At 45.5% G+C, this 23,929-nt stretch overlaps 3 protein-coding genes across 18 annotated transcripts in view; 2 read left to right on the top strand and 1 right to left on the bottom strand.

The window, feature by feature from the left end:
- The window catches only part of Tesk2 (testis associated actin remodelling kinase 2), a 140,642-nt gene extending 129,264 nt beyond the window's left edge, over positions 1–11,378 (top strand). For 5 of the 7 annotated variants that reach the window (XM_078026166.1, XM_078026163.1, XM_040288577.2 and 2 more), the window contains 6 exons: positions 7,588–7,670; positions 7,908–7,992; positions 8,241–8,324; positions 8,540–8,626; positions 9,343–9,460; positions 9,776–11,378. In XM_078026166.1, coding sequence (XP_077882292.1) covers positions 7,588–7,670; positions 7,908–7,992; positions 8,241–8,324; positions 8,540–8,626; positions 9,343–9,460; positions 9,776–10,440 — 1,122 coding nt within the window. In that variant the 3' untranslated portion in view covers positions 10,441–11,378. The remainder of the gene's footprint in view (positions 1–7,587; positions 7,671–7,907; positions 7,993–8,240; positions 8,325–8,539; positions 8,627–9,342; positions 9,461–9,775) is intronic. The other 2 variants (XM_078026165.1, XM_078026164.1) reach the window with 2 other exon arrangements.
- Toe1 (target of EGR1, exonuclease) lies at positions 1,812–14,704 on the bottom strand. Of its 6 annotated transcripts, none has more exons than XR_013427751.1 (10): positions 14,566–14,704; positions 13,778–13,917; positions 13,649–13,689; positions 13,412–13,508; positions 13,127–13,285; positions 12,613–12,872; positions 12,284–12,443; positions 11,883–12,199; positions 8,611–8,796; positions 1,812–7,979 (listed from the first exon to the last, which is right to left on the bottom strand). XR_013427751.1 is itself a non-coding variant. In XM_078026169.1 (9 exons), exons 1-9 carry the CDS (start codon positions 14,615–14,617, stop codon positions 8,685–8,687), a joined length of 1,338 nt encoding a protein of 445 aa, XP_077882295.1. In that variant the 5' UTR covers positions 14,618–14,704; the 3' UTR covers positions 1,812–8,684. The 6 variants fall into 6 exon arrangements, 4 of the variants coding, with proteins under 4 accessions (XP_077882295.1, XP_077882297.1, XP_021575754.1 ...); XR_013427752.1 differs by having other exon boundaries at positions 1,812–3,946; XM_078026169.1 differs by having other exon boundaries at positions 1,812–8,796.
- A 12-nt stretch (positions 14,705–14,716) lies between these two features.
- Mutyh (mutY DNA glycosylase) lies at positions 14,717–23,899 on the top strand. Of its 5 annotated transcripts, none has more exons than XM_005317966.5 (16): positions 14,724–14,881; positions 19,027–19,147; positions 19,686–19,867; positions 19,957–19,996; positions 20,094–20,167; positions 20,302–20,343; positions 20,427–20,498; positions 20,576–20,689; positions 20,766–20,863; positions 20,943–21,087; positions 21,166–21,229; positions 21,430–21,621; positions 21,724–21,860; positions 21,945–22,094; positions 22,312–22,353; positions 22,891–23,100. In XM_005317966.5, exons 2-16 carry the CDS (start codon positions 19,033–19,035, stop codon positions 23,035–23,037), a joined length of 1,614 nt encoding a protein of 537 aa, XP_005318023.1. In that variant the 5' UTR covers positions 14,724–14,881; positions 19,027–19,032; the 3' UTR covers positions 23,038–23,100. The 5 variants fall into 5 exon arrangements, with proteins under 5 accessions (XP_040144509.1, XP_021575719.1, XP_005318023.1 ...); XM_078026162.1 differs by adding an exon at positions 17,899–18,059 and having other exon boundaries at positions 14,726–14,881; positions 20,943–21,229; XM_040288575.2 differs by lacking the exon at positions 22,891–23,100 and adding an exon at positions 23,365–23,899 and having other exon boundaries at positions 14,717–14,881; positions 20,943–21,229.
- The last annotated feature ends 30 nt before the right edge of the window (positions 23,900–23,929 follow it).

Below are 23,929 nucleotides of genomic sequence, written 5' to 3'. Positions count from 1 at the left end.
TAGACCAAGTTTTGCTCCCTCTCTTCTGATGTCTTCAATGCTCTTGAGACCTTAAGTGTTCTATCTGCAAAAATGGATTCAGTCCTTGCAACAGTAATCAATTCAGTATTCCCAGATCAGAGATAACAGGAAGATTGGAAAATAGTGGGAATGTCAGCATGGTGGTGCACACCTGTAATCATAGTGCCTCAGGAAGCTGAGGCAGGAGGATCGAGAATTCAAATCCAGATTCAGCAAAAGCAAGGCACTAAGCAACTCAATGAGACCCAGTCTCTAAATAAAATACAAAATAGGGCTGGAGATGTGACTCAGTGATTGAGTGCCCCTGAGTTCAATCCCTGGTACCACACACAGGCTTTTATTGGAGCTCCAGTAGCAACCAGTAGAACTGTATGTGAGCCTTGACTCTTCAGGATAACTGAGAGAACAGTTAGTTTCTGCTTAATTCTACCTGGCATCAGGAAAGCACGACTGATGATCTGTGGCTACCCTTAGGAGATTGTGCGTTGTGAATTGTATCTCTAGCTCTTGGTGATTATTGTTCTTTTTTTGGTGGTATTAATATTGACTCCATTGAAGTCACCCTGTTGATTCCTCCTGAGTGAAAAGCCTATCCATGTATGGTGTAGGCCACACAGCTAGAAATAGGAAATGCTGATTTTCAGGGTAAAGAGCATGAATTAAGAACAAATGGTGGTTTAGGGTTGTAGCTCAGTGGTAGAGTGTTTGCCTAGCACATGCGAGGCACTGGGTTCAATCCTCACAACCACATAAAAATAAGTAAATAAAGGTAATGTATCCATTTACAACTAAAAACATTTTAAAAACAGATCGACAAATAGTGATGCACACCTGCAGTCCTAGTGGCTCCCGAGACTGAGGCAGCAGGATCTTGAGTTCAAAGCCAGCCTGGGCAATTTAGCAAAGTCCTAAGCAACTTAGAGAGACCTGTCTCTAAATAAAATATAAAAAGGGCTGAAGATGTGTCTCAGTGGTTAAGCACCCCTGGGTTCAATCTTTGGTGCCAAAAACAAACAACAAAATAGGGTCTGGGGTTGTGGCTCAGTGGCAGAGTAAAACTTGCCTTGCACATGCAAAGCACCACATAAAAATAAATAAACAAAATAAAGGTATTTATTAACTACAAAAAAAAAAAAAACAAACAGAGTCTGTGATGCAGCTCAATGTTAGAGCACTTGCCTAGCATGCATGAGGCTCTGGGGTCAATCTCCAGCACCACAAAAAAAAAGACAGAAAAAAGAAAAGAAACAAATATGAATGCTAGAGGGATTTTAGGACATCTTGGAGTTGGGTTATTATTTTTTTTCTTTTTTGGTACCAGGGATTGAACCCATGGGTGCTTAACCACTGAACCCTTTTTAATATTTAGAGATAGGATCTTGCTAAATTGCTCAGTACCTCGCTAAGTGCTGAGGCTGTCTTTGAACTTGCAATCCTCCTGCTTCAGCTTTTTGAATGGCTGGGATTTCAGGCATGCATCACCATGCCTGAATGAAGTTACTTTTTATAATGAGAATTATCAACAGCTTCAGGGAACCATTTATACTGTGCTATCAGAGGACACAGTTTTGGGGACATAGAAATGACTGAAATTTAGTCTTGTAACTTCCATGAGCTCTTAAGTCTAATCAGGGGGATAGATGTCAGAGCAGATCATTCATTACACAGGCACCAGGGGTAAAGATATAGGATCATATGGTGTGATAGAGGGCAAGAAATGGAACATATTACAGCAAAACACACTTTTTTTTCAGTACCAGAGATTGAACAAAGGGTCACTCTGCCACTGAGCTGCATCCCCAGCTCTTTATTTTTTTGAGACACAGTCTTTTTTTTTTTTTTAAAGAGAGAGAGAGAGAATTTCCAATATTTATTTTTCAGTTCTCGGCGGACACAACATCTTTGTTGGTATGTGGTGCTGAGGATCGAACCCGGGTCGCACGCATGCCAGGCGAGCATGCTACCGCTTGAGCCACATCCCCAGCCCAGAGACACAGTCTTGCTAAGTTCCTGAACTTGCTTCAGCCTATCTTCTGAATTGATGGGATTACAGGCATATGTCACTGCACCCACTTAAAGCAGATAACCTAAGAGACCTAAGAGACTTGGACTACAGAAATCCCTGAGGTGTTTAGGAGGGCAGTTCACTCTCTGATTTGCCTTTGCTGTGAAAAGAACCATTTAACCTTTCTTGAGATATAAAATAAATTCTTTTTTCATCTGGTCATAGCTGGGTTTGTGGAGTGAGTATACTGAAGTGAGGAGAGAGGTGATGGCATACTGAGAACCTTTTTTTTTTAATTGTTGTTGTTACCTAAAGCTAACACTGCACATATTCTTGGTATTTCTCCACTCTGGGTGGTGTTATTCAATGCCAATTCCAGGACACCTCAGGAATTTCTCTCAGATGTCTATTCTGGCCCAGTTCTGAAAATTTTGTGTACGTTTCCAAAAAATGCACTCCTGGCCACACTTTTGATCCCCTTGTCAGCTCAGTCCCTATGGAGAGTTGAATACATGATTAGTATATGCACTTGGCACATGCTTTTTGATAGTGGCCCAGATCATCTGGCCAAACTTTCATTTAATAAACTTTTACCAGGATTTTTTTCTGTGTTCTTTTGCTAGGTAAAAGATATAGAGATGAGTGGGATCATCCCCTGTCCTTGAAAAGGCAAATCTGTAAGCCACTCTGATGCAATGTGATGTATTATACTAAGGGGAACTGGCACCATGCATCAGCAGTGTTTGTGCTACTTTTTGAACCTAAAAAGGTTAACCTCTCACCTCAGGGGACTCTGGCTGGGCCTCTTATACATGTGCTTTTCTAGGCAAAATTACTTCATTCAGAAGTCTTCCTTTTGTGTATTGCATACCAAACAGCCTAAAAATTGGGCTGGCTCCTTAGTCTAATTGAGTGTCATATTTTGTAGCCACAGTTGAGTCAGAAATGCAAGCATTATACTAGATGTCCTGAAATTAGCCAACATTGGAGATAGGGACTAGGTTCCAAGTAAGAGGCCTTATAACATTGCCTCCACAAACAGTATCCCTTTGTCATCGACCCTAGTTCCTGCTGCTTTCATAAGTATACATTGCTCCTGCCATGGACTTGCTGTCTCCAGCAGAAAGCTTTTAAACTTGACCCTCTGGAGAGGCTAAAGAATTAGGAGAGACCCTCTTAGAATTAGGCGATTGAGGTCTTTACTTTTTAAAAGCCTCACTTTTCTCATTAAACTTAAAAATCTCAGATCTGTCTTTCTGATAGTGTTGTTTTGAAAAAATAATGGTATTATACCTGTGAAAAATGTAGACATGTAGAGAATTGGGCAATCATTGACTTACCTGAGGGGTTAGAAAGTATTTTGTAGTCCACTTCCCTCCAAAGACATCCCCACTTTCCTAAACTTACAGTCTAGTTGGGTAAGGTACTATAGAAACATAGACATTTTCATTATAATGTGGCAAATGTTAAGAGAGGAGAAATAAGAATGCATAGGATGCTTTGAGGAAGGGATATTTAACCTCCAGGTGCAGAGAAGTCTTCTCAAAAGAGATAATGCCTGAGCTGAATTTTGAAAATGAATTCTCCTTAATAAGTATATGGTAGAGAATGAATAGTATTCCAGATCAGATGAAAGGCATAGTATAAAAAATGTGATTTGCACTGTGAAGTTGGAGTGGCAGAGGATTAGGTTGACAGAAAAGTCTGACTATATCAGACTATCTAACTTGGATGTTATTTTGTAGATAGGAAAGAAAGAATCATTGCCAGCTTTTTTAAAATAACAGCTTTATTAAGATATAATGCAGGCTGAGATTGTGGCTCAGTGGTAGAGTGCTTGTCTCGCATGTGTGAGGCACTGGGTTCAATCCTCAGCACCACATAAAAATAAATAAATAAAAGTATTGTGTCCATCTACAACTAAAAACAAATATTAATTAAAAATATATAATGCACCAAATAAAATTTACCCATTTAAGGTATACACTTCAGAGATTTTTAATATATTCACCCATACCACTATCCAATTATAGAGCCTTTTCATCACCTCAAAAAGAAACTTCACCCTATTTCTCTCTCTTTTTAGCTCTTGGCAACCACTAATCTTTTATTTCTACGGATTTGCTTGTTCTGGACATTTCATACCAATGGAACATGTCATTATCTGCTATTAAATAGAACACAGGTTCACATTTCAGTAAGATAATGCTGGCAGAAATGAGGAAGATGAGTTACAGGAGACCAACTCTGGAAGCACACAGACCAGTTAGCACAGTATTGAAACATTCAGAGGAAGAATGATAAGGCCCTCAACTAGGGCAACAGTAATAGGAATAAAAAGAGAGGGACCAGTTTGAAATGTTTATAAGTTAAAATTGGTGAAAATAAGAGTAAAAAGTCTAGGATGAATTCCAGGTTTTTAGTTTAGTAAACTGGGTAGAAAGTGGCAATACCAAAAGACATAAAAACAAAAGCTAGGGGCTTGTGGGTGTAACTCAGTGGTAGAGCCTGTGCTTAGCATGCTTGAGGTCCTGGGTTCAATTACCAACACATGTGTGCATGTATACAAAACTAAAAAACAAAACGAACATAAAAAAATAATTTTCTAAGTAAAATATTGGGGTTTTTTTGGGGGGGGGGGAATGAGTTCAGGTTTGTATGAATGGAGTTCAATATGAGTAATCCAGGAGATGTCCAGAAGATTAGATATGCAACTTACCAAAAAAAAAAAAAAAAGTGGGGGGCTAGGGCTCAGTATATACATTTGAGTCATCAGCACAGAGGTGGTAATTAGAAATGGAGTACCAGAAGAGCATATAGGTCCAAGACAGTACTCTTGAAAGCATCATCTATGGGATGGGAAGAAGAGCCTCCATTGGAGTTACAGAGTAGCCAAAGGTAGAGAAGGGAACCCAAAACTGTAGAATCATAGAAGCCAGTTGAGAATAAAAAAGTAGTGGGAATAGTCTCCAACTAGGTGCTAATAGCTAGTCTTAGCTGCATGGCTCTGATTGCCATATTCTGTATATAACCAATACTAATACAATTCTTGAATCATACACAGATGAAGAAGTTAATTAGCTGTGGCATGAACAGAAAGACCAAATAACCTAAGAACTATTTTTTGTCTATTGAGCTGTTAGGGAACTCACTGGGATCTTCAATGAGAATATTTCCAGCAGAAGCCACTGAGTGGAAGAAAAGGAAGAAAAAAATGTCACAAGCTAAACCTGATTAGCTTAGTGTTTTGTTTGTTTTGGTACTGGGTAGGAATGCTTTACCACTGAACTATATTCCCGGTCCTTTTGTTGAGGCAGTGTCTCAGTTGCTGAGGCCTCTCAGCCTCCTGAGTCACTGGAAAGACAGGCATGCACCTCTATGGCTGGTTTAGCTTAGATTTTTTAAAGGGCAGGCTCAGGGGGTTTTGGGGAAACTTGAAGCTAATCCTGGTCAGGGCTCCTCATTTTTCTTATCACCTCAGATGTAGACTATTTGACTTTTTTTTGGTTCCAATGACCAACTACTGGCTATGGAGAAACCTTAAGAGAAGCGGCGGTCCATTCCCACTCTAGGAACACTAGGCTATGCAGCCTTAACCCACACTATAGGTCCATGATCATTCCTGCCTTAGCCATTTCTTAGCTGGAGATGCTACTCAGAAGTCACTTTCTACTAGATGGGTGATTTGCAGAAAGTGAACAGGCCTCTATGAATATGAATATGGGATAGAAACTGAACAGCATTGACAAGGGTGGTATACTATGGCCACATTCTATTCCTATCCTGCTGCTCCCAAGCTGGCTTTAATAGGGTTGTTTCTAAGTACCATAAAGCAAATAGTAAATAGGACTTTAGTCCAAGCCTTAGAGACAAAGAGTTGTTGGTGAAATAGGAGGAGAAAAGAAAAGAGACATGATAGGATAGTGCCCTTTACCCATGGCTTTGGCTAATGCAGACTGGCCTAGGGCCCATTTCTTATCAAGTCAGGGAGTTGGGATGCTGATTCGGCAGGACTGATGGGAGAGTCAAAGCCAGGACAAGCACAAGGACAGTCCTTCTTGGAAGCCAGACGACGTATATGTACTTGGGATCCAGGGTAGGAAGTGTGGTGAAATCACAGGCTCCTAACTTCCAGCTTGAGGAAGAATGGTGTAATCGCATCAAGGCCAGAATAATTAATGTGTACTTGATGCTGAGTAAGCAAGAGGTGACTTGACAATGTCTTGGCAACTAGACAACAGGTTGGCAAGGGAAAGGGGGCTGGTTTTGGTCAGATCGGGCCTTACTGGCCCCAGAAAAGTTTCCATAAGCCAAGGATTCCTGATCTCTGCTGCCTCTGGAGGAAGGGGTGGGGCGAGATACCTCCTAAGCCAGAGTGGCTTAGGGTTATTTTGAATGCAGCTATTTGGGGAGAGCTGGTTGCTGCTTTATGTTTGTTTATAGGTCATTTGGATACACTCTTTCTCTGCCGACAACAGCATTTGTTCAGTGAACATACCCTTAGTCTGACTTATGAATTAAATATGGGGAGGAAGAAAGGACCAAACCAGAATCTGCTCCTGAGGTGTTCATAACCTCTGCTAGACTGTAAGAGAAAATAGCATACAGGAGCCAAAGAAGTTGAGAAAAGAGGGATATAAAGGTGAGGACTTAAGAGCAATTTGCCTAAAAAGACATAAAATTTTCTTAGGTAAAAGGGAGAACTGGATGAGGATGTTGGGGGGGGGGTGTGGCTCAGTGGTAGAGTGCATAATTAGCACTCATGGGACCCCAGGTTTGATCCCAGCACTACATGAGAAAGAATGAATTGAGACCATCCCAAATGAAAGGGAATGGTTTAAGCAAAGGCAAAGGTTTGGAGGGCTTGTTCAATCTTGAAGTCAGACTTGTTTAAGACAAATTGGATGGGGGAAATGCATAGGGATTCCAGGAGCAGGGAGGTGGCAGGTAGAGGTAGGCCAATTGGAGGAGCCAGATCTCTTTTTGCAGTGCTAGGGATCAAACTGAGGGCCTCACACATGCTAAGCACACACTCTACAACTGAGCTATACCCCCAGCCAGATCAAACTTTTCATCCCAGGAAATGAGGTCACTTGTAATTGGTGGGCAGTGAAAGTTAGTGTAGGCTAGAGTACTTGTCCTAGTTTACCTCACTTGGCAATTTAAGGCCTGGGACTAGGGTCTGTGCACTCTGAGAAAAGAGGAAGGGAGGCCAAGGACCTGATAGTCTGTCCTACACTAGACTATAAGCTTCAAGAGGACAAGGATTTCTATTTTGTTTATTGAGATATCTCTGGCACTTAAACGACTGTGCTAAGAACATAAAAAGCAAGGGTAAATATTTGAGTTTGGAGACTGAAGTGACACCTAGGGTAGCCACTGAAGTTCCAGAGGTAACTCATCTCTTATGGCTATCTTAAAGCCTCCATTTCTGACCACTGAAGTCAGTCAGTGTAGAATGTAGTTCACCAAGAAGCCCTATATTAGGGAGGCATAGGTGATAACTCTATAGCTGGCTAATTCCCACTTGTGAGCCATCTTCTTTTCTTTGGGATCTCTAGAACTGCCTGATAAAGAGAGATGAGAATGGTTATTCTGCAGTGGTGGCTGACTTTGGCCTAGCTGAGAAGATTCCTGATGCCAGGTGAGTAGCCCTAATGGATGCTAGAGCTGCAGAGGAGATTGTTAAAGCTAAGGGAAAATCCAGCTTCCTCCCTGGAGGCTAGGACTTGATCACAATAGTTTAGTGTCAGTTCAGTGACTGACTTCAGTCAGTCCTACTCTGTACCCATCCATGGGAGATAAGAATTTCCAACATTCAAAAAATTTCCAGTGTGCCAGGCAGTGGTGAATTCATTTTCCTTATAATCTCACCCCACAGCATGGGAAATGAGAAGCTGGCTGTGGTGGGATCACCCTTCTGGATGGCACCCGAGGTTCTCCGAGATGAGCCCTATAATGAGAAGGTAAGTCTGGAGGATCTGGAGACCTAGTTCTCTTTAGAATCCACTTTTAGCAGAAGGTACTAAGGGTCAACCTTTATGTTCAGGTTAAGGAACATTCTTTTTGCCAAGAGCAACGATGGCATCTGGCAATCGCCCAGTGAATGATTTATATGGGCTATAAGTCCTAGGTCTGGGCTTTTAAGACATAGGGGAAGATACCCTTATCTTCTTGTCAATGAGAGGGCAACTGAGGTCTGATTACCCACCAGGCAGACGTGTTCTCTTATGGCATCATCCTCTGCGAAATCATCGCCCGCATCCAGGCTGATCCAGACTATCTTCCCCGCACAGAGGTGAGCTACAGGCTTGGGACCCAGTGCCACTGGGATGGGGCTGGTTTGAGCCTATAGAACTATTTTGTCCTTGGGGTGGAGTTGCTGGTACTCATTCTGTGGCTACTTCTGAGAGGCAGCTCCCAGCCTCCTCTTTTGAACAGGCCAGGATGGGTGGGGGATTAATGACCTGTCTACCCATGTCCCTGTACCCACCCCACCATACCCATCCACAGAATTTCGGGCTGGACTATGACGCTTTCCAGCACATGGTGGGAGACTGTCCCCCAGACTTTCTGCAGCTCACCTTCAACTGCTGTAATGTGAGTGTCTTTCTCCCTGTGGCTTTGGTCAGGGGCTGTCTGAATCCTTTTCACCTGGTTAAGACCATAGGGAGAGGCAGCTGATTAGCCTCATGAGGGGACACATTTTCACTGGATGTATAACACCAACTGCACTGCCTCTTCTGGGCCTGGCCAGGGTCTCCGGAGCCCTGGACCAAGGGAAGATAAAAACAGCTTTGTATTACCCAATAATCCTCAGCTTGCAGGGCAGACCTACCACTCCTTGCATTTGGGTATTGAAAGAACTTTGGTCAGGTTTTATTGTTGGACTGTGGGTTACGCTTGTTCTGAGGCACATGGGGGAAATGCTTGTTGACCTTCGTTTTATATAGTTAGATAGCAAGGCTAGATCTGTTAGGACCAAAGAGTAGCTAGGCTTTGTTCAGGTAACTCCCCAAAATACATCAGTATCAGAACTCAAGAAAAACAGAAGAAACTAATGTGAGCGTACACTTTTGGAGGGTTGTATTCCAAACAAGGGGATAAGACACACACACAAAAAGAACTAAGATAGTAAAAGATAATGACAGTAGCATCTTTCCTGCCTTATCCCTGGGAATCATTCTCATGGCCTAGGGCCTCGGGAAAATCTCAAAGCTGCACATCTGCCTCTTAAAAGATGCTAGAAACACATTCAAATTCCACCTGTGGAGTGGGAGGAGGGCGGAGCTCATGACTGGTGTGGATGCCTACAGATGGACCCCAAACTGCGTCCATCCTTTGTGGAGATTGAGAAGACCCTGGAGGAAATTATGAACCGCCTACAGGAAGAAGAGCTGGAGAGGGACAAGAAGCTGCAACCCACAGCAAAGGGTAAGAGATCATAGACAATCCAACTTGACCCCAACAGAAGAAATTAGTCTATGGGGTCTACCCCCCAGGGCTGTGATTGCAAGAACTTGGGTCTAGAAGGAAGAGGGGCAGGAGATCACGGGGAAAAAAAGTACTGGACTCTTTTTTATTAAAGAGTTGTGACTTGACTTACTGCTTTCCTTCTGAGTGTTTCCTCATTGATGAAATGGGACATCAGGTCCTACTTTGCTTTCCTGAGTGAAAACACTAATGAAGTGGTACTTTTGTTGATTATGACTACTGAGAATAACCCAGACCTGACTCACTGTTCTTTAGGACCCTTAGAGAAAGTGCCTTCGGGGAAGAGGCTGAGCTCACTGGATGACAAGATCCCCCACAAGTCACCACGTCCAAGACGTACTATTTGGCTGTCTCGAAGCCAGTCAGACATCTTTTCTCGTAAACCCCCACGTACAGTGAGTGTCTTGGACCCCTATTACCGGCCACCAAGAGATGGTGCTACCCGTACCCCCAAAGTCAACCCTTTCAGTGCTCGTCAGGACCTCAAAGGCGGCAAGATCAAGCTCTTTGACCTACCCAGCAAGTCTGTAATCTCCCTGGTATTTGACCTGGATGCACCAGGGCCTAGAACTACACCCCTAGCTGACTGGCAAGAGCCCTTGGCCCCACCTGCTCGCCGATGGCGCTCTTTGCCTGGTTCACCAGAGTTCTTGCATCAGGAGGCCTGTCCATTTGTGTGCCATGAAGAATCATTATCTGATGGGCCCCCACCACGACTCAGTAGTCTCAAGTACAGGGTAAGAGAGATCCCGCCATTCCGGGCAGCTGCTCCAGCCCATGAGGCCATGGACTGCTCTATTCCCCAGGAAGAAAACGGTTTTGGGCTCAAGCCCCAGGAGACAAGCCCATGTTGCAGAAGTGCCTCTGAGGAAATGGAGGTAGAAGAAGGCAAGCCAAGAAACTTGGCTGCAGTACCCTAATCTATCTCGAGCATAGGACTGCAAGTCCAGGGAGAACAGGATGGATAAGGGGGTTTAGTCCCTGTCTTACCTTGGGGATGGACCTTCAGCTGAAGCCATAGGGACCCCTTGGTGCACATCCTCTACTCATCCCTGGAGCCTGGCTAAACTTTTGGGTTCCTATTTACCCAATGGCTGCATGAGAGGGAAGGCAGCAGTGAGAGGCCTTCCTAGTTAGAGCCAACTGGTGATGTTAAACAAGGAGCTCGAGTTTCTACCTGACCCAAGTATAGTTCCCCAGACAGGACCAGAGAACTCTTAGTTCTAGGTTGAGCTGGCAGGCGGTATTACCCTGGTTCTTCTACCATCCCAAATCTATGTTGCCTTTTTTGGGGGCATATAAGCTACCGGATGGAACTTGGAGCTGACCAGGAAGTGATAAAGGGCTGAAGACTGGGGTGCTTCTTGCCAGTATGTCTAAGACACTTGAATAATTGCTGTTTGCACTTACTGCATTGTCAGACCACATCACTATGTTTCTATGCAGGGGGAGGGCAAGGTAGCGTGGTGGTCATGGCTCTTAGCTAACCCATTCAAAGAACTTTTCCAGTTGATTAATCTATTTTCATATTTATAAAGGAGTCTTAATGTTCTGCCTCATTAAGACTTTCAACCTTGTGGTTGGGAGTGGGGCTGGTTTTGTAGGCCCTAGGGCCTGCTCTATGTTATCAACAGGTGATAAACACCCAATTGGTTAAATGGTTTATACTTGGACTGATTTTTTTTCCCTTCCTGCTATAGCTGGAGCTTCGGGAACAGTCTGTCCTTACAGAGCCGCAATAAGAAATAACCAAAGAATGAAGTTGGTCAAATATTTTCATAACTCATTTCTGTTGATTTTTTTGTAAAACTCTCCCAAGACACTTTCAGATTTAAAAATAAAGTTGGTGTTGCAGGTGCTGGTCAGCCTTCTTACTTGTACCCTCATACCTCAGCCTCTGGGGTAAAGGAAAAGGTCCAGGGGCAATGTAGCCAGTATCTGTTAGGTTCTCCCACCTTAATTCTGTGTAGTTGAGTGTGATATTCACAGGCTAGAGAGACCCAAACAACTCCTTCTACTCTCAGCTTTTCTTCCTGGGCTGAGTATCTCTCATAAATTGGGTCAGCTGCTGCCCCATGCCAGCTTCATCTTCTGATTGTGTGCTTTGGAGGAACGAGAGAACTGGCTCTTGGCCACTGTGAGGGGGACAGCTTTGCCACTCAGATATACCTTGTTGTGACATTCGGGTAGCCAGGGTTCAGAGCTGCAGGACTGTGGTCCCTGGATCACTCCCACATAGGCCATCACATAACCTGTCATAAAGGCATCAAAACCAGCCCGGTGCAATCCATCCCCAGGCACTGGGTTAAGACTGGCTTGGCCCCCTGGCACTTCTGAGGTAGCCATGTCAGTTGTTTCATACCTTGTTGCTTTAAGCTCCTTCTCCAAGTCATTTTTGTGATCTTGATCAGAGCCAGGCTGGTCCTTTGTATCAACCTCAGCCACTTTCTGCTCAATTTCCTCAGCCTTTAGGTCCCCATGGACTTGCTTTGTGGGAGGACCATCCTCAGCTTCCCCAGAGGTCTGTGTCCCAGGCAGGCTCAACAAAGCCCTTCTACGTTTTTCCCTACGTCGTCGTCGCCGCCGCTTATCCTCTATCACAGCCTCATCAGTGTCAATGATGAGATCAATATCATGGGACCGAGGACACTGTGGTCCCATGGGGCACCAGCCATAGGCCTAGAGGTAGGAAAGAGGGCTTATATAAAGGAGTTTCAAATATCAGAACTTCCCCTCCCCCAGGAAATGAGCAAGTGGTCTCACCGAGAAGTTGTCACAGATACTGGTGGGATGAGGACGGTGAATTGCAGGGGTCATGCAGCAGCGATAGTCAATATGAGCCCTCATGCTAGAAGGATAGCTGCAGAACTCCAGGGTAAGGTGTGGGTTGCTACCTGCCCGCTGCTTCCCATTTTCCCGCTCACTACAAAAGTGCAAGAAGGTATTGGTTCACTAGATCAAAGAGAACAGGAATTTTTGTCTGCTGAATCTTAAAACAGTGCCTAGCACATGGTAAGTGCTTGACAAACATCTTAAGTGAATGAAACAGACTCATACTAGGCCCCACCCTTTTCCCTCAACCATTCCCTCACCATTTCCGGAATGCATATTCTAAGTAGGAGGCCGTGAAGCGGGCATGAAACTCAGCAGCATATTTGGTATCATAAATGCCTGATGGGAACATCTCACAAAGGTCAGCAGTGAAGGTTCCCAGGCTTTCAGGCAGGTGTGCATAGAAGTTCTGGTACAGGAACACCAAGTCTATAAGGCCATTATGCAGCACAAGGGGCCGACGGGCCCGAATTAGCTCCAGGAACAGTGTCCGTACTGACTGGCTCTGGCTCTCATCACCCTAGGTGGAAGGGAAGGGGTCAGATAGACTCCTCTACAGGACATTAATCCCAGGCTTCCCCACCTGGAAAATTTTCCCTTGTTATCTAACCCGATGTTACCCACCCTTGTATTAATTTGTCTTGTTTTCCCATATTGTCATTAGTGATTTCCCATACTCACATAAGCAAATTCTTCTCTGGCATCTAGCCTAGGGTAGGAAGAAATAAAGTCACTTGAGCGCCAGACTCAAGGTTAAGGAAGCTGAAGTCCTACCTTGTCATTGCCCTTATGGTAGGGTATGCCTTGGGCATACTGGCGATTAAAGTTGAAGCCATGCTGCACCAGGAACTGCACAGACTTTGGTTCTATAACATATTCCTCCATGCACAGCAGGGTAAGATTGAACACCTGGACTAGGTAAGAGTGTTCACCCTGAAAGAGAAAGATATCTGTTATATCAAGATTTGGAAGAAGAAATCCTCACACCTGATGTTCCCCTGCAACTCAACCCTCCTCCCCACAGCCACAAACTTGGGACAGGAGTGAGACAGCTCATACCTTGTCAGGCTGCAGCTTGAAGCAAGCAAGGCCCAAGGAGAGGATAGAACGGGTCCTAGCAGCATGACACACAGCCTTGTAACGTTCCTCGATGCACCTTGGGGTTGGTTTTGAGGGCAGTTATGGCTGAATTATTTCATGAAAGAACCAAACCACCCAGGACTGTGACTCCCCACACACTCCAGGGTTGATATCTGCCCCTCCTGCCAGGGCTGGAACTAAAGACTTAATACTTACTGGTTCAGCAAACTCTTTCTGTCTCCAAGCCCACTCAGTTCCTATGGGTGGATTAAGGAAGGGCTGTGAGTGGCCCCCCAGTACCAGTCCCTTCAAAACCACCTGTCCTCCCTGTTTCCCATCTCATACCGTGTCCACAGCCACAAAGCTAGCAGTCTTTATGGCTAACAAGAGGGATGGCCACATCTCCTTGAAGTTGTCACTTTGCACATCCACCACAGGAACCTGGATTAACTCATCCCCAGATTTTGTGCATTTGTTGATACAACCTGGGTATAAGAATGGTGATCAATGTGCGTGCTCCCAGGTGAACAGACACCAAGCTAGCCATAGGGGTTGGGTTCCGATGTTAGCTTTTCTCTTAAACCTTTATGTCCAAAGTGCTTCACTGGAATGGACAGTGCCCTGAATTTGGGGAAAGTCTTTAAAGTAAGACTTCCTCCTCAGCATAAATCAGTAGAAAGCTAAACAAGATGTTCGAGGTTTCTTTTCCCGCTCCCTTTAGTCAATATTTCGCAGGGTTTGAGGATGAGTTCCCTTAAACTCCCTTAAGGCGCCTCACTACTGTTCTTATGGTGCCCCCGCAGCCACAAGCTGTTCCTAGCATGCCCCATCGCCTGATAAATATTGGCCCACACCAGAGCTCTCAATACGTCCTACTTCCTTTCGACCATCACGTGTAACTTGCCCCATTTAAACGAATCACAAGAGTTCCATCCAGACCACATCTCCCGACAGACCCCACCAGCCCTACGTTCTCAACACTCCCAAGCTTTGCAGCTGAGCGCGCAGCTCGTGGCTGCTTCCGAAGAAAAGAGTTACTTTTCTGAAGGTTAAGATCTGTATCAACCAGCCCGAGGTCTTCCCCTCCCCCAGAGCACATAAACTTCTAGGGCGGCCCTTGGGAAGTCGCTCACCGTCTGAGGCCGCTGGAGCTGAAGCTGCGCCATCGTCACTGTCGGCAGCCATGACGCAGAGCGTGCCGCGCGTCCCTCTCTTGAGCTGCCGGAAGACTTCCGTTTAGCCTCCTGGCTCGACTCCGGCGGTCGAGGATGGGGCGGGGTCTCACGCGTGGGGTCGCAGTAGGGTTGGACTTCCGTTCAGACCTCCCGGGCCCTGTGCAGGGAAGTGGGCCCGGCCCGCGCTGAGAGCCTATTGGCTGGTGCTGCGGACTCCCCGCCTGGATTGGCCGGAGCCACGCCCCTTGGTGTTGCGCGGGAGCCGGTGGAGGAGGTAATTTTTCTTCCCACGCGTGGCCTCGGGAGGGTGGGAACCCAGTCTTAACGCCTGCGGTGTTTGTCTGCACCGTTCCGGAATGCTTTGGGTGGGCAGGGCGGGATTCCCAAAAGAGGGGGCACTTCCTGAACTGAGCTTAAAATATGCTAATGAGTTAGGCCAGAAGAAGGGCATTGGGGGAAAGAAAGGTGTTCTGGGCATGGGCAAATTCCCTGGGAAGATGGAGAGCTTAGTGCGGGCGGAGAGCATTCCACAGAACAAGGATGTTGAGGTTATAAAGCGACTGACTTTTTAAGAGGGAAGCATTTGAAAAAGTCCAAGCGATGAAGTAAAATAGAATTAAGGTTCTGGTAGTGGGGATGATGAGGAAGGTTCCATTTGGAAAGCAATTAGAAAGTACAGTTGACCTACACGGTGTTTGGGCATGACTCTTACTACCGTGAGAGAGGAGAGAGGTATTAGGAGTAGTAGTCTCTTCCCAGGGACTCTAGTTTTCTTTTTTCTTTTTTTTTTTTTAAAGAGAGAGTGAGAGAGGAGAGAGAGAGAGAGAGAATTTTTAATTTATTTTTTTAGTTCTCAGCGGACACAACATCTTTGTTGGTATGTGGTGCTGAGGATCGAACCGCCGCACGCATGCCAGGGGAGCGCACTACCGCTTGAGCCACATCCCCAGCCCCAGGGACTCTAGTTTTCATTCCCTGGGCCCAGCAACCGATTCTCCTTGTTTATTGTTTCTAGGGCGTCTTTTAACTTTTCTCCCCCTACTGAGTCCTTTTCGTCATTATTGAGTTGCTTGGACTTATCCCCTTCTTTTTAAAAAAGAAACACCGTCCTCCATTCCATTAATTAAATTAACAAACATTTACAGTGTTTATCTGGCTTTGGCTTTGAGAACACGACAATTAACAGAAGAGATCTAGTCCTGGTCCTCCTGGAGGTTTTTTTTTGTTGTTGTTGTTGTTTTGTTTTTGTTTTTTGTTTTGTTTGTTTTTTACAGTCAAGTAGGGTGAGCAGGGCTGGATTATGGCTCAGTAGTAGAGGCACTGGGTTTGATCCTCAGCACCACGTAAAAATAAATAAAAGTATTGTGTCCATCTACAAGTAAAGATATATATATTTTAAAGTAGGGTAAGCAGACACTAACTGGAAGAATCACAATTAAGTGTGAAATTACAGTTAACAGCTATAATGGAGGGTTGGGATTGTGGCTCAGTGGCAGAGTGCTTGTCTCACACTTGTGAGCCTCAGCATCACGTAAAAATAAATAAAATAAAGGTACTGTGTCCATCAAAACTAAAAAATATTTTTAAAAAATAAGAGCTATAATGGAGACCTAAGAGAGTAAGGTGCTTGAACATTTAAGCCAAAACCTAAAAAATGATTGGATATTAGGAAAAACATAGAAAAGCTCTCTCCAAGCAGAGGAAATGGAGTGTATGAGGCCTCAAAGTGGACAGACAACTTTGGAGATTTAAGCAACTAAATTCAGGTAAATGTGGCTTGAGCATAGTAAGAGGAGAGGATGAAACAAGTACAGCCCTGGCACATGGACCTTCAAGGCTATATTAACAGTATTGACTCATTCTTTTTTTTTAATATTTATTTTTTAGTTTTAGGTGGACACAATATCTTTATTTTACATTTATGTGGTATTGAGGATCAAACCCAGTGCCTCATGCATGGTAGGCGAGCACTCTACCACTGAGCCACAACCCCATCCCCAGTATTGGCTCATTCTAAGAGCAAGAGATATGACAGCCAAAGCCCTCAAAAAGGTTCTTAGTGATCCTATCCCACCTTCCCATCTCTTACTGTTCACTCATTCTATTTAACCACATTGGCCTGCCTAATGTACCACAAACATGCCAGTCACCCTTCTTAGAGTCTTTCCACTAGCTTCTTGGAATGCCTCTTCTGTGTATCTACATAGCTAACTCCAGCTGCTTTAAGTTATTGGTCAAATATTACTGGGCTGAGGATGTGGCTCAAGCGGTAGCGCGCTCGCCTGGCATGCGTGCGGCCCACCGGGTTCGATCCTCAGCACCACATACCAACAAAGATGTTGTGTCCGCTGAGAACTAAAAAATAAATATTAAAAAAATTCTCTCTCTCTCTCTCTCTCTCCTCTCTCACTCTCTCTTTAAAAAAATATATATATATTACTTTTTTTTTTAGTTGTAGATGAACACAGTATCTTTATTTATTTTTATGTGTTGCTGAGCATCAAACCCAGTGTCTCACATATGCTAGGCAAGCACTCTACAACTGAGCTACAACCACAGCCCCAAATATTACGTTAATAAGACCTACCTTGACCACATTATTTAAAATTGCAACATTTCATTCCCATTCTGGCATTTTATGCCCTTCGTTTTCTCTACTTTTCCTCTTTATGCTAATAGTATTGCCTTCTAACATCCCATATAATTTACTTATTATGTGTTTGTATTGCCTACCCCTATTAGAATATAAGCTCCATGAGGACAGGAATTTTTTATTTATTATTATTATTATTTTCAGTTGTAGGTGGGCACAATACCTTTATTTCATTTATTTATATGTGGTGCTGAGGATCAAACCCAGGGCCTCACACATGCTTGGCAAGTGCTGTACCACTGAGGCACAACCCCAGCCCAGGAATCTTTGATGGTTTGTGGTTTGTTTACTGAATAAACAGGTTGACACATAGTAGACAATCTATATATATTTGTTTAAGGAATTAATGGGAAGTCATTAAAGGTTGTAAGAAAGGAATTGACATGATCATGTCGTGAAAAGGTTACTTTGCTCTTTGGAAAATTGTAGAATAAATTGTGGGAGTGAGTTTGGTAAAAGAAGTCTGGCCATGAAGGGGAGGAGAGTGGGTCTTGGTTGGAAGATTGGAGGAACAGGACCCTGGGGAAAAAGAGAGATCCCTCCTTCACATAAAAGGAGAAAGAAGGAAGTCAATGCAAATGGAGGGAGGTTTGTATTGTTTTTTTCACTGAAGGAGGCTCTTTTATTTATTTTTTTAGTTGTCGGTGGACCTTTAATTTTATTTATTTATGTGTGGTGCTGAGAATTGAACCCAGTACCTCACACATGCTAGGCAAGTAGTCTACCACTGAGCCACAACCTCAGCCCCAGGAAGCAAGCTCTTTTGATGAAAATGAGATGGTAAAGTTGAAACCTTGAGGTAAGAGTTTGAAATAGGCTTGGGATTGTAGCATAGCCAGAGTATAAGAGTGCACACTCAGTTTGAAAGATCAAGTTGTTTAAACTCTACAAACCTTCATTTTCTCATAGCTAAAATGGAGGTAGGCCAGCTACTGTGGTGCATGCCTATAATCCTGGAGGATCATAAGTTCAAAGCCAGCCTCAGCAACTTAGCAAGAAAAAAAAATAAAAAGGGCTGAGGATGGAGTTCAGTGGCTAAGCACTCTTGGGTTCAATTCCCAGACCATAAATAAATAAATGGAAGCAGTAGTAGTAAATAAATAAATAAAATGGAGGCAGTAGTAGTACCTGCCTTGGGGAGCCATCAGGAAATTGAAACACTTCATGGGGTCTTACATAAACACTGTTAGCCTCTTTTTTTCTGTTAGAGAAAAGGCAGCCAGAAGAACAGTCAGAGCAGTGATCTTATTGCTAATGGTCAGTAATAATTGCTAGATCAGAAAGTTATTAGGAATAAAAGTAGTTCATCTCTTCTCCCATTGATTTGCCATCTAGTCTTAGGCAAATCTTTTTTCCCTCTCTGATCCTTGGTTTCTCCTTTTTATCAAATAAAGGTTTTAGTGTAACCATGAAATATTTCTAAGTGGAGAAACCTCCCACCCACCCTATGCCCCCAGATACCTTGAAACAACAACATCATAATAAGCATCAGGAACCCGTAAATACTCCCCAACAGAAGACTTTGGTCCTTGGCCCATATTGACCCTGGCTTGTTACTCTGAATTTCTCATGCTAGTGTTCCTGTGCTGGTCATACCTCTCAGTGCCACAGAGAGCCAAGAGCAAACCCTAGGTGTCTTGAGAGTGCATGAGAAAAATTAGATACTCTGTAAGTGGTATAGAGATAGAAGTGACTGTAACTACTGTGAGGCCCCAAGATTTAGTCTCATTGTGACCAACTACTTGGGCTGGGTCTTTCTCTTCCAGGCCATCATGAGGAAACTTCGAGCAGCTGTGGGAAGTAATCTGGGAAAGCAGGCAGCCAGCCAGGAGAGAAGGAAGAAACGTGCCCCCAATAGTAGCCAGGCCAAGCCTTCTGCTCCTAAGGGTAAGAAGCTTGGTCCTAGCCAAAGACTCCAGAGGCTGGTTTCATTGGCTGTGAAAGGGTGCAGATTTGGACTGAGAAGGGAGCCTGGTATGACTTAAAGCATTAAGACACTATTTAAGGGCATAATTCTGTGTTGCTGTGTGACTTTGGGATAATTGCTCTAATTGCCTACTTTTTTTTTTTACCAATAATACAGAGCAATAGCCTATGCTTTTCTTCCTTCATGTGACTTTCATGGGATCAAATGAGTTTATGAGCTTGAAAGTGTTTTGTAAATAGGGACCTTGCGTAGATATTTGTCATGTCTAACTAAAACTGTTGGGTTTTCATCATGGCCCAGAGACAACAGAGCCAGCAGTATCACTCTGAGAAAATTAAGGCCATAAATTGGGTCAAGGCTACTTACAGCTAGAGAACTGTGGTTGACTCTAGCTCCAAAGCTTAAGCACTAGATTGGGAGTAGGGGAGGTCCTGTATAGAGTACACCGCCACAGGCTTCTATGTCCTGGGTTCCTCCTGAGGTGGATTCCCTATGCAGGGAGGATCTCTGAGTGTCCTGGGACTCCTGCAGACCTAGCCAGTCAGCAAGAAGAGGAGATATTTCAGGCCTCTGTCTCCCCGTACCATCTATTCAGAAATAGAACTGAAATAATAGCCTTCAGGAAGAGTCTACTGAGCTGGTATGACACAGAGAAGCGGGACCTACCCTGGAGAAGACAGGTAAGCAGATGTGGAACAAGAAGGGTTGGGCAGGAGAATGGCATCCAGGACCTTCCATACTAACTTCCCACCTGGGCTTGCACTGACAGGCAGAGGATGAGGAGGACCTGGATAGGCGAGCATATGCAGGTCAGTACATCTCCTGAAAGCAGGGGTACCTTGCCTGGAAATGTACAGGTCTGCAAGGCAGGTTAGCAGTACTCTCATGCCAACCCCTCTCCCCTAGTGTGGGTGTCAGAGGTTATGCTGCAGCAGACCCAGGTTGCCACAGTGATCAACTACTATACCCGGTGGATGCAGGTGACACCAGGGAAAAGAGGGGAGGGTTGGGCCAGACCCCAGAAAAGAGCCTATACTTTGGGATGTGTGTAGAGAAATCTTCCTTCACTGCCCTAACCCTTGATCTCTTCTTCTTTTCTGCTTTGGAACTATAGAAATGGCCAACACTGCAGAACTTGGCCAATGCTTCTCTGGAGGTAAAAGCTATCCTTGGGTAGTGAGAATGGGGACAACTGAGGGATTGACCACTTATCTCTTTGACCTGTGACGCCACCTACAGGAGGTGAACCAACTTTGGGCTGGCCTGGGCTACTATTCTCGAGGCCGGCGACTACAGGAGGGAGCTCGGAAGGTAAGGGGTTGCCAAGGGCAGGGTGTAGAAGCCTGGGGCCTCAAGTGTTTCATAACCTTAAACCTTACCCCAATCAGGTGGTAGAAGAGCTAGGGGGCCACATGCCTCGTACAGCAGACACCCTACAGCAGCTCCTACCTGGTGTGGGGCGGTACACAGCTGGAGCCATTGCTTCCATTGCCTTTGGTCAGGTGAGACCATTGCCCACCCATACTTTGTGTGTGCTATCTCCGAGCCAAGGCTAAGTTCTGAACTTCTCTGTACAAGGCAACCGGTGTGGTGGATGGGAATGTAGTACGGGTGCTGTGCCGTGTCCGAGCCATTGGTGCTGATTCCAAGAGCACCCTTGTCTCTCAGCATCTCTGGTATGATACTGGAATAATGGGGGACTATGGGAGGGGTATCTTCAAAGGGTCTTTTCTTCACAGAGGTGTTCTCTTGTAGGAGCCTAGCCCAGCAGCTAGTGGATCCAAACCGACCAGGGGACTTTAATCAAGCAGCCATGGAACTGGGGGCCACAGTGTGCACCCCACAGCGGCCTCTCTGCAGCCAGTGCCCTGTGCAGAGCTTGTGCAGGGCACGCCAGAGGGTGAGCCTCCTGGGGAGGGAGCACTCAGGAATCCTAGGGTATGGCCCTTGCCCCATGACACCCCACCCTGTCTCTCAGGTAGAGAAGGAACAGTTCTCAGCTTCATGGAACCTGCAAGGCACTCCTGACGTGGAGGACTGCAGTGAGTGCGGCCTTAACCCCCCAAACTCACCCTCTCCTGCCCCTGTCAGGGAGCTGCCTATAGAAGCCTCAGTACTAGTTCTTTCTGAACTAGTAAGATCTTGCTGAGCAAGATCCTGCTGAACCAGGCCAAGCCTGCTTTCTGGGCTTGGCACCCAAGCCTTCCTGGACTGAGCAGGGCTTGGGGATCTCTGTTTCCAGCTCCCATCACTGGAAAGTGCCAGCTGTGCCTGCCATCCACAGAACCCTGGAACTACACGTTGGGAGTGGCCAACTTTCCCAGAAAGGCCAGCCGCAGGCCCCCCAGGGAGGAGTACCTGGCCATCTGTGTTCTGGAGCAGCCCAGAGCCCTTGGGGGTACCCACATTCTGCTGGTGCAGAGGCCTAGCTCAGGTACCCGGATGCTGGGAGTAAAGTGACACAATCAACAAGGAGGAGTAGAGAGAGGAGTCAGCAGCTAAGGCCTGACCCATACCTGGCTGCCCTCCCTCTCAGGTCTGCTGGCAGGACTATGGGAGTTCCCGTCCGTGACCTTGGAGCACTCAGGACAGCATCAGCACAAGGACCTGCTGCAGAAACTACAGAGTTGGACTGGGCCTCTCCCTGCTACCCACCTCCAGTACCTTGGAGAGGTAAGTAAAAGTGGAGGGACCAGGACTGATGACCTCTGTGGCCACATCCACAGATCTATTTCAACCCCCTGATCCTCCTCCCAGGTGAGCCACACTTTCTCTCATATCAAGCTAACATATCAAGTATATGGTCTGGCCCTGGAAGGGCAGACCCCAGTGACCACACCACCTGGTGCTCGATGGCTGACCCGAGAGGAATTTCACACCGCAGCTGTTTCTACCGCCATGAAAAAGGTACTACCTTTGTCTTCATTTCCCCTTTTGTTTCCTACATTGTCTATATGAACCGATTACTGTGTAAATAGGAATACACACATACACACACACACACACACACACACACACACATTTTAAGCTAAAGTACTGGGGCATAATGTCAAGGGCAGAAAATAGAAGTTTGGCTCTTTTGGAGAAGATGCCAGCCCTGTCCTTACCCCTTACTCTTGGCTAGGTGTTCCGTGTATATGAGGACCATCAGCCAGGGACCTGCAAGGTAAGTCTCATGGCCCTTACCCATCCTTCTGTCTCCAGATCTGAATCCGTGGGTTTTCAGTCATTTACTGGTTCAGGTCTGGGTGAACATCCTCCATTCCAGGCTTTCATGGGGTCAGAGGAATAGTTCTTGATCTGAGGACTTTACATTTGTTGGGTACAGGGTTGGGGGACAAGAGCAAAGTAATGAGGGCAAAACAGTGTGAAATGTTTGTGCAAAGGTAGGGCATTATGCAGTCTGCAATGCCTAAGGAGCCATGAACGTTTGGTTAGCTGGAGAAGTTGGCAGAGCCTGCCCAGGTAAGCCAAGGCATAAAAACCAAGCTGCCAAATCATTTAAGGTGGAAGAGAGGAGCCAAATTTGTACCTCGGGAAGATTTCCTCAGGCTGCTTTTTGTAGAGTTAGGCACAGATAAGATATTTGGAGGCAGCTCTACATATCAGGATAGAACCTGAGCTAGATTGATAAAGAGGAGATGCTGGAAAGAATTCCATGATGTCCTCTCCTCAGTACCTCCCTCTTTTGGCTTCTACACAGGGTTCCAAAAGGTCCCAATTGTCTTCTCCAACCAGCCAGAAAAAGCCCAGCTGGAAAAAGCCCAACCGGGGCCAGCAAGTCCTGGATAGTTTCTTTTGGCCTCATATCCCCACTGACACACCCAGCCTCAACAGTGTAGCCCAGTGATGCCTCTGAAAGTCCCTATCCCTGAGAGTCCTATTGTTTAATAAAGTGCTTATTTTTTTTAAATTTTTTGGGGTACTAGGGATTGAACTGAGGGGCACTCAATCACTAAGTCACATCCCCAGCCTTATTTTGTATTTTATTTAGAGACAGGGTCTCACTGGGTTCTGGAGCAGCCCAGAGCCCTTGGGGGTACCCGCATTCTGCTGGTGCAGAGGCCTAACTCAGATATCTGGATGCTGGAAGCAAAGTAGCACAATCAACAGGGAGGAGTAGAGAAAGGAGTCAGCAGCTGAGGCCTGACCCATAACTGGCTGCTCTCCCTCTCAGGTCTACTGGCAGGACTATGGGAGTTCTTATCCATGACCTTGGAGCATTCAGGGCAGCTGGCTATTGCTGAGGCTGGCTTTGAACCTGTGATCATCCTGTCTCAGCCTCCTAAACTGCTGGGATTACAGGCGTGTGCCACTGCACCCAGCTAAAGTGCTTATTTTTGTAGTCATTTTGGAAAAGTTGCATCCTTTCCCTAGCCCCTTTACTCCACATCTCTGAGGACCCAGGAAGTATTGGGTCCTGATTTCCACTGGTTGAGCTTCCATACAGCTTTAGGCAGAGAGAGGAGGGTGTGTTCTGTCCACATAATCTGTTCTCCTTTCCCCAGGAAGTGATGGCTGCTGCAGGGAGCACCTGCCAAGAGTTGACACCCAACACTTTCTAGGTCTCAGGTCAGCTTGATTGGAGCAGTGGTATTATCCTAAAGCAGGTGGTTGGGCTTAACCCTGAACCAGCCTGTCTCTACCTACATGGGTTGCTCCCTAGGGAGAAGGGAAGCACAGAAGAATTTGTCTTAATTACCTACCTCAAATACTAAGTCATTTATTTAGGGATACATTTC

This window comes from Ictidomys tridecemlineatus, chromosome 11 (assembly GCF_052094955.1).
Source record: "Ictidomys tridecemlineatus isolate mIctTri1 chromosome 11, mIctTri1.hap1, whole genome shotgun sequence".
Classification (NCBI taxonomy): Eukaryota; Metazoa; Chordata; class Mammalia; order Rodentia; family Sciuridae; genus Ictidomys; species Ictidomys tridecemlineatus.
This window is presented reverse-complemented; position numbering and strand designations above follow the sequence as displayed.

Excerpts from the sequence above, each read along its gene's own strand:
- Mutyh (XM_021720044.3), top strand. The coding sequence starts at position 19,033 with ATGAGGAAACTTCGAGCAGCTGTGGGAAGTAATCTGGGAAAGCAGGCA. Across the intron at positions 20,499-20,575 it reads TACAGGAGGGAGCTCGGAAG|GTGGTAGAAGAGCTAGGGGG; the intron begins GTAAGGGGTTGC and ends TACCCCAATCAG. Across the intron at positions 22,095-22,311 it reads TTTCTACCGCCATGAAAAAG|GTGTTCCGTGTATATGAGGA; the intron begins GTACTACCTTTG and ends ACTCTTGGCTAG.
- Toe1 (XM_005317970.5), bottom strand. The coding sequence starts at position 14,617 with ATGGCTGCCGACAGTGACGATGGCGCAGCTTCAGCTCCAGCGGCCTCA. Across the intron at positions 13,286-13,411 it reads TCAAGCTGCAGCCTGACAAG|GGTGAACACTCTTACCTAGT; the intron begins GTATGAGCTGTC and ends TTTCTCTTTCAG. Across the intron at positions 12,444-12,612 it reads GAATATGCATTCCGGAAATG|TGAGCGGGAAAATGGGAAGC; the intron begins GTGAGGGAATGG and ends GCACTTTTGTAG.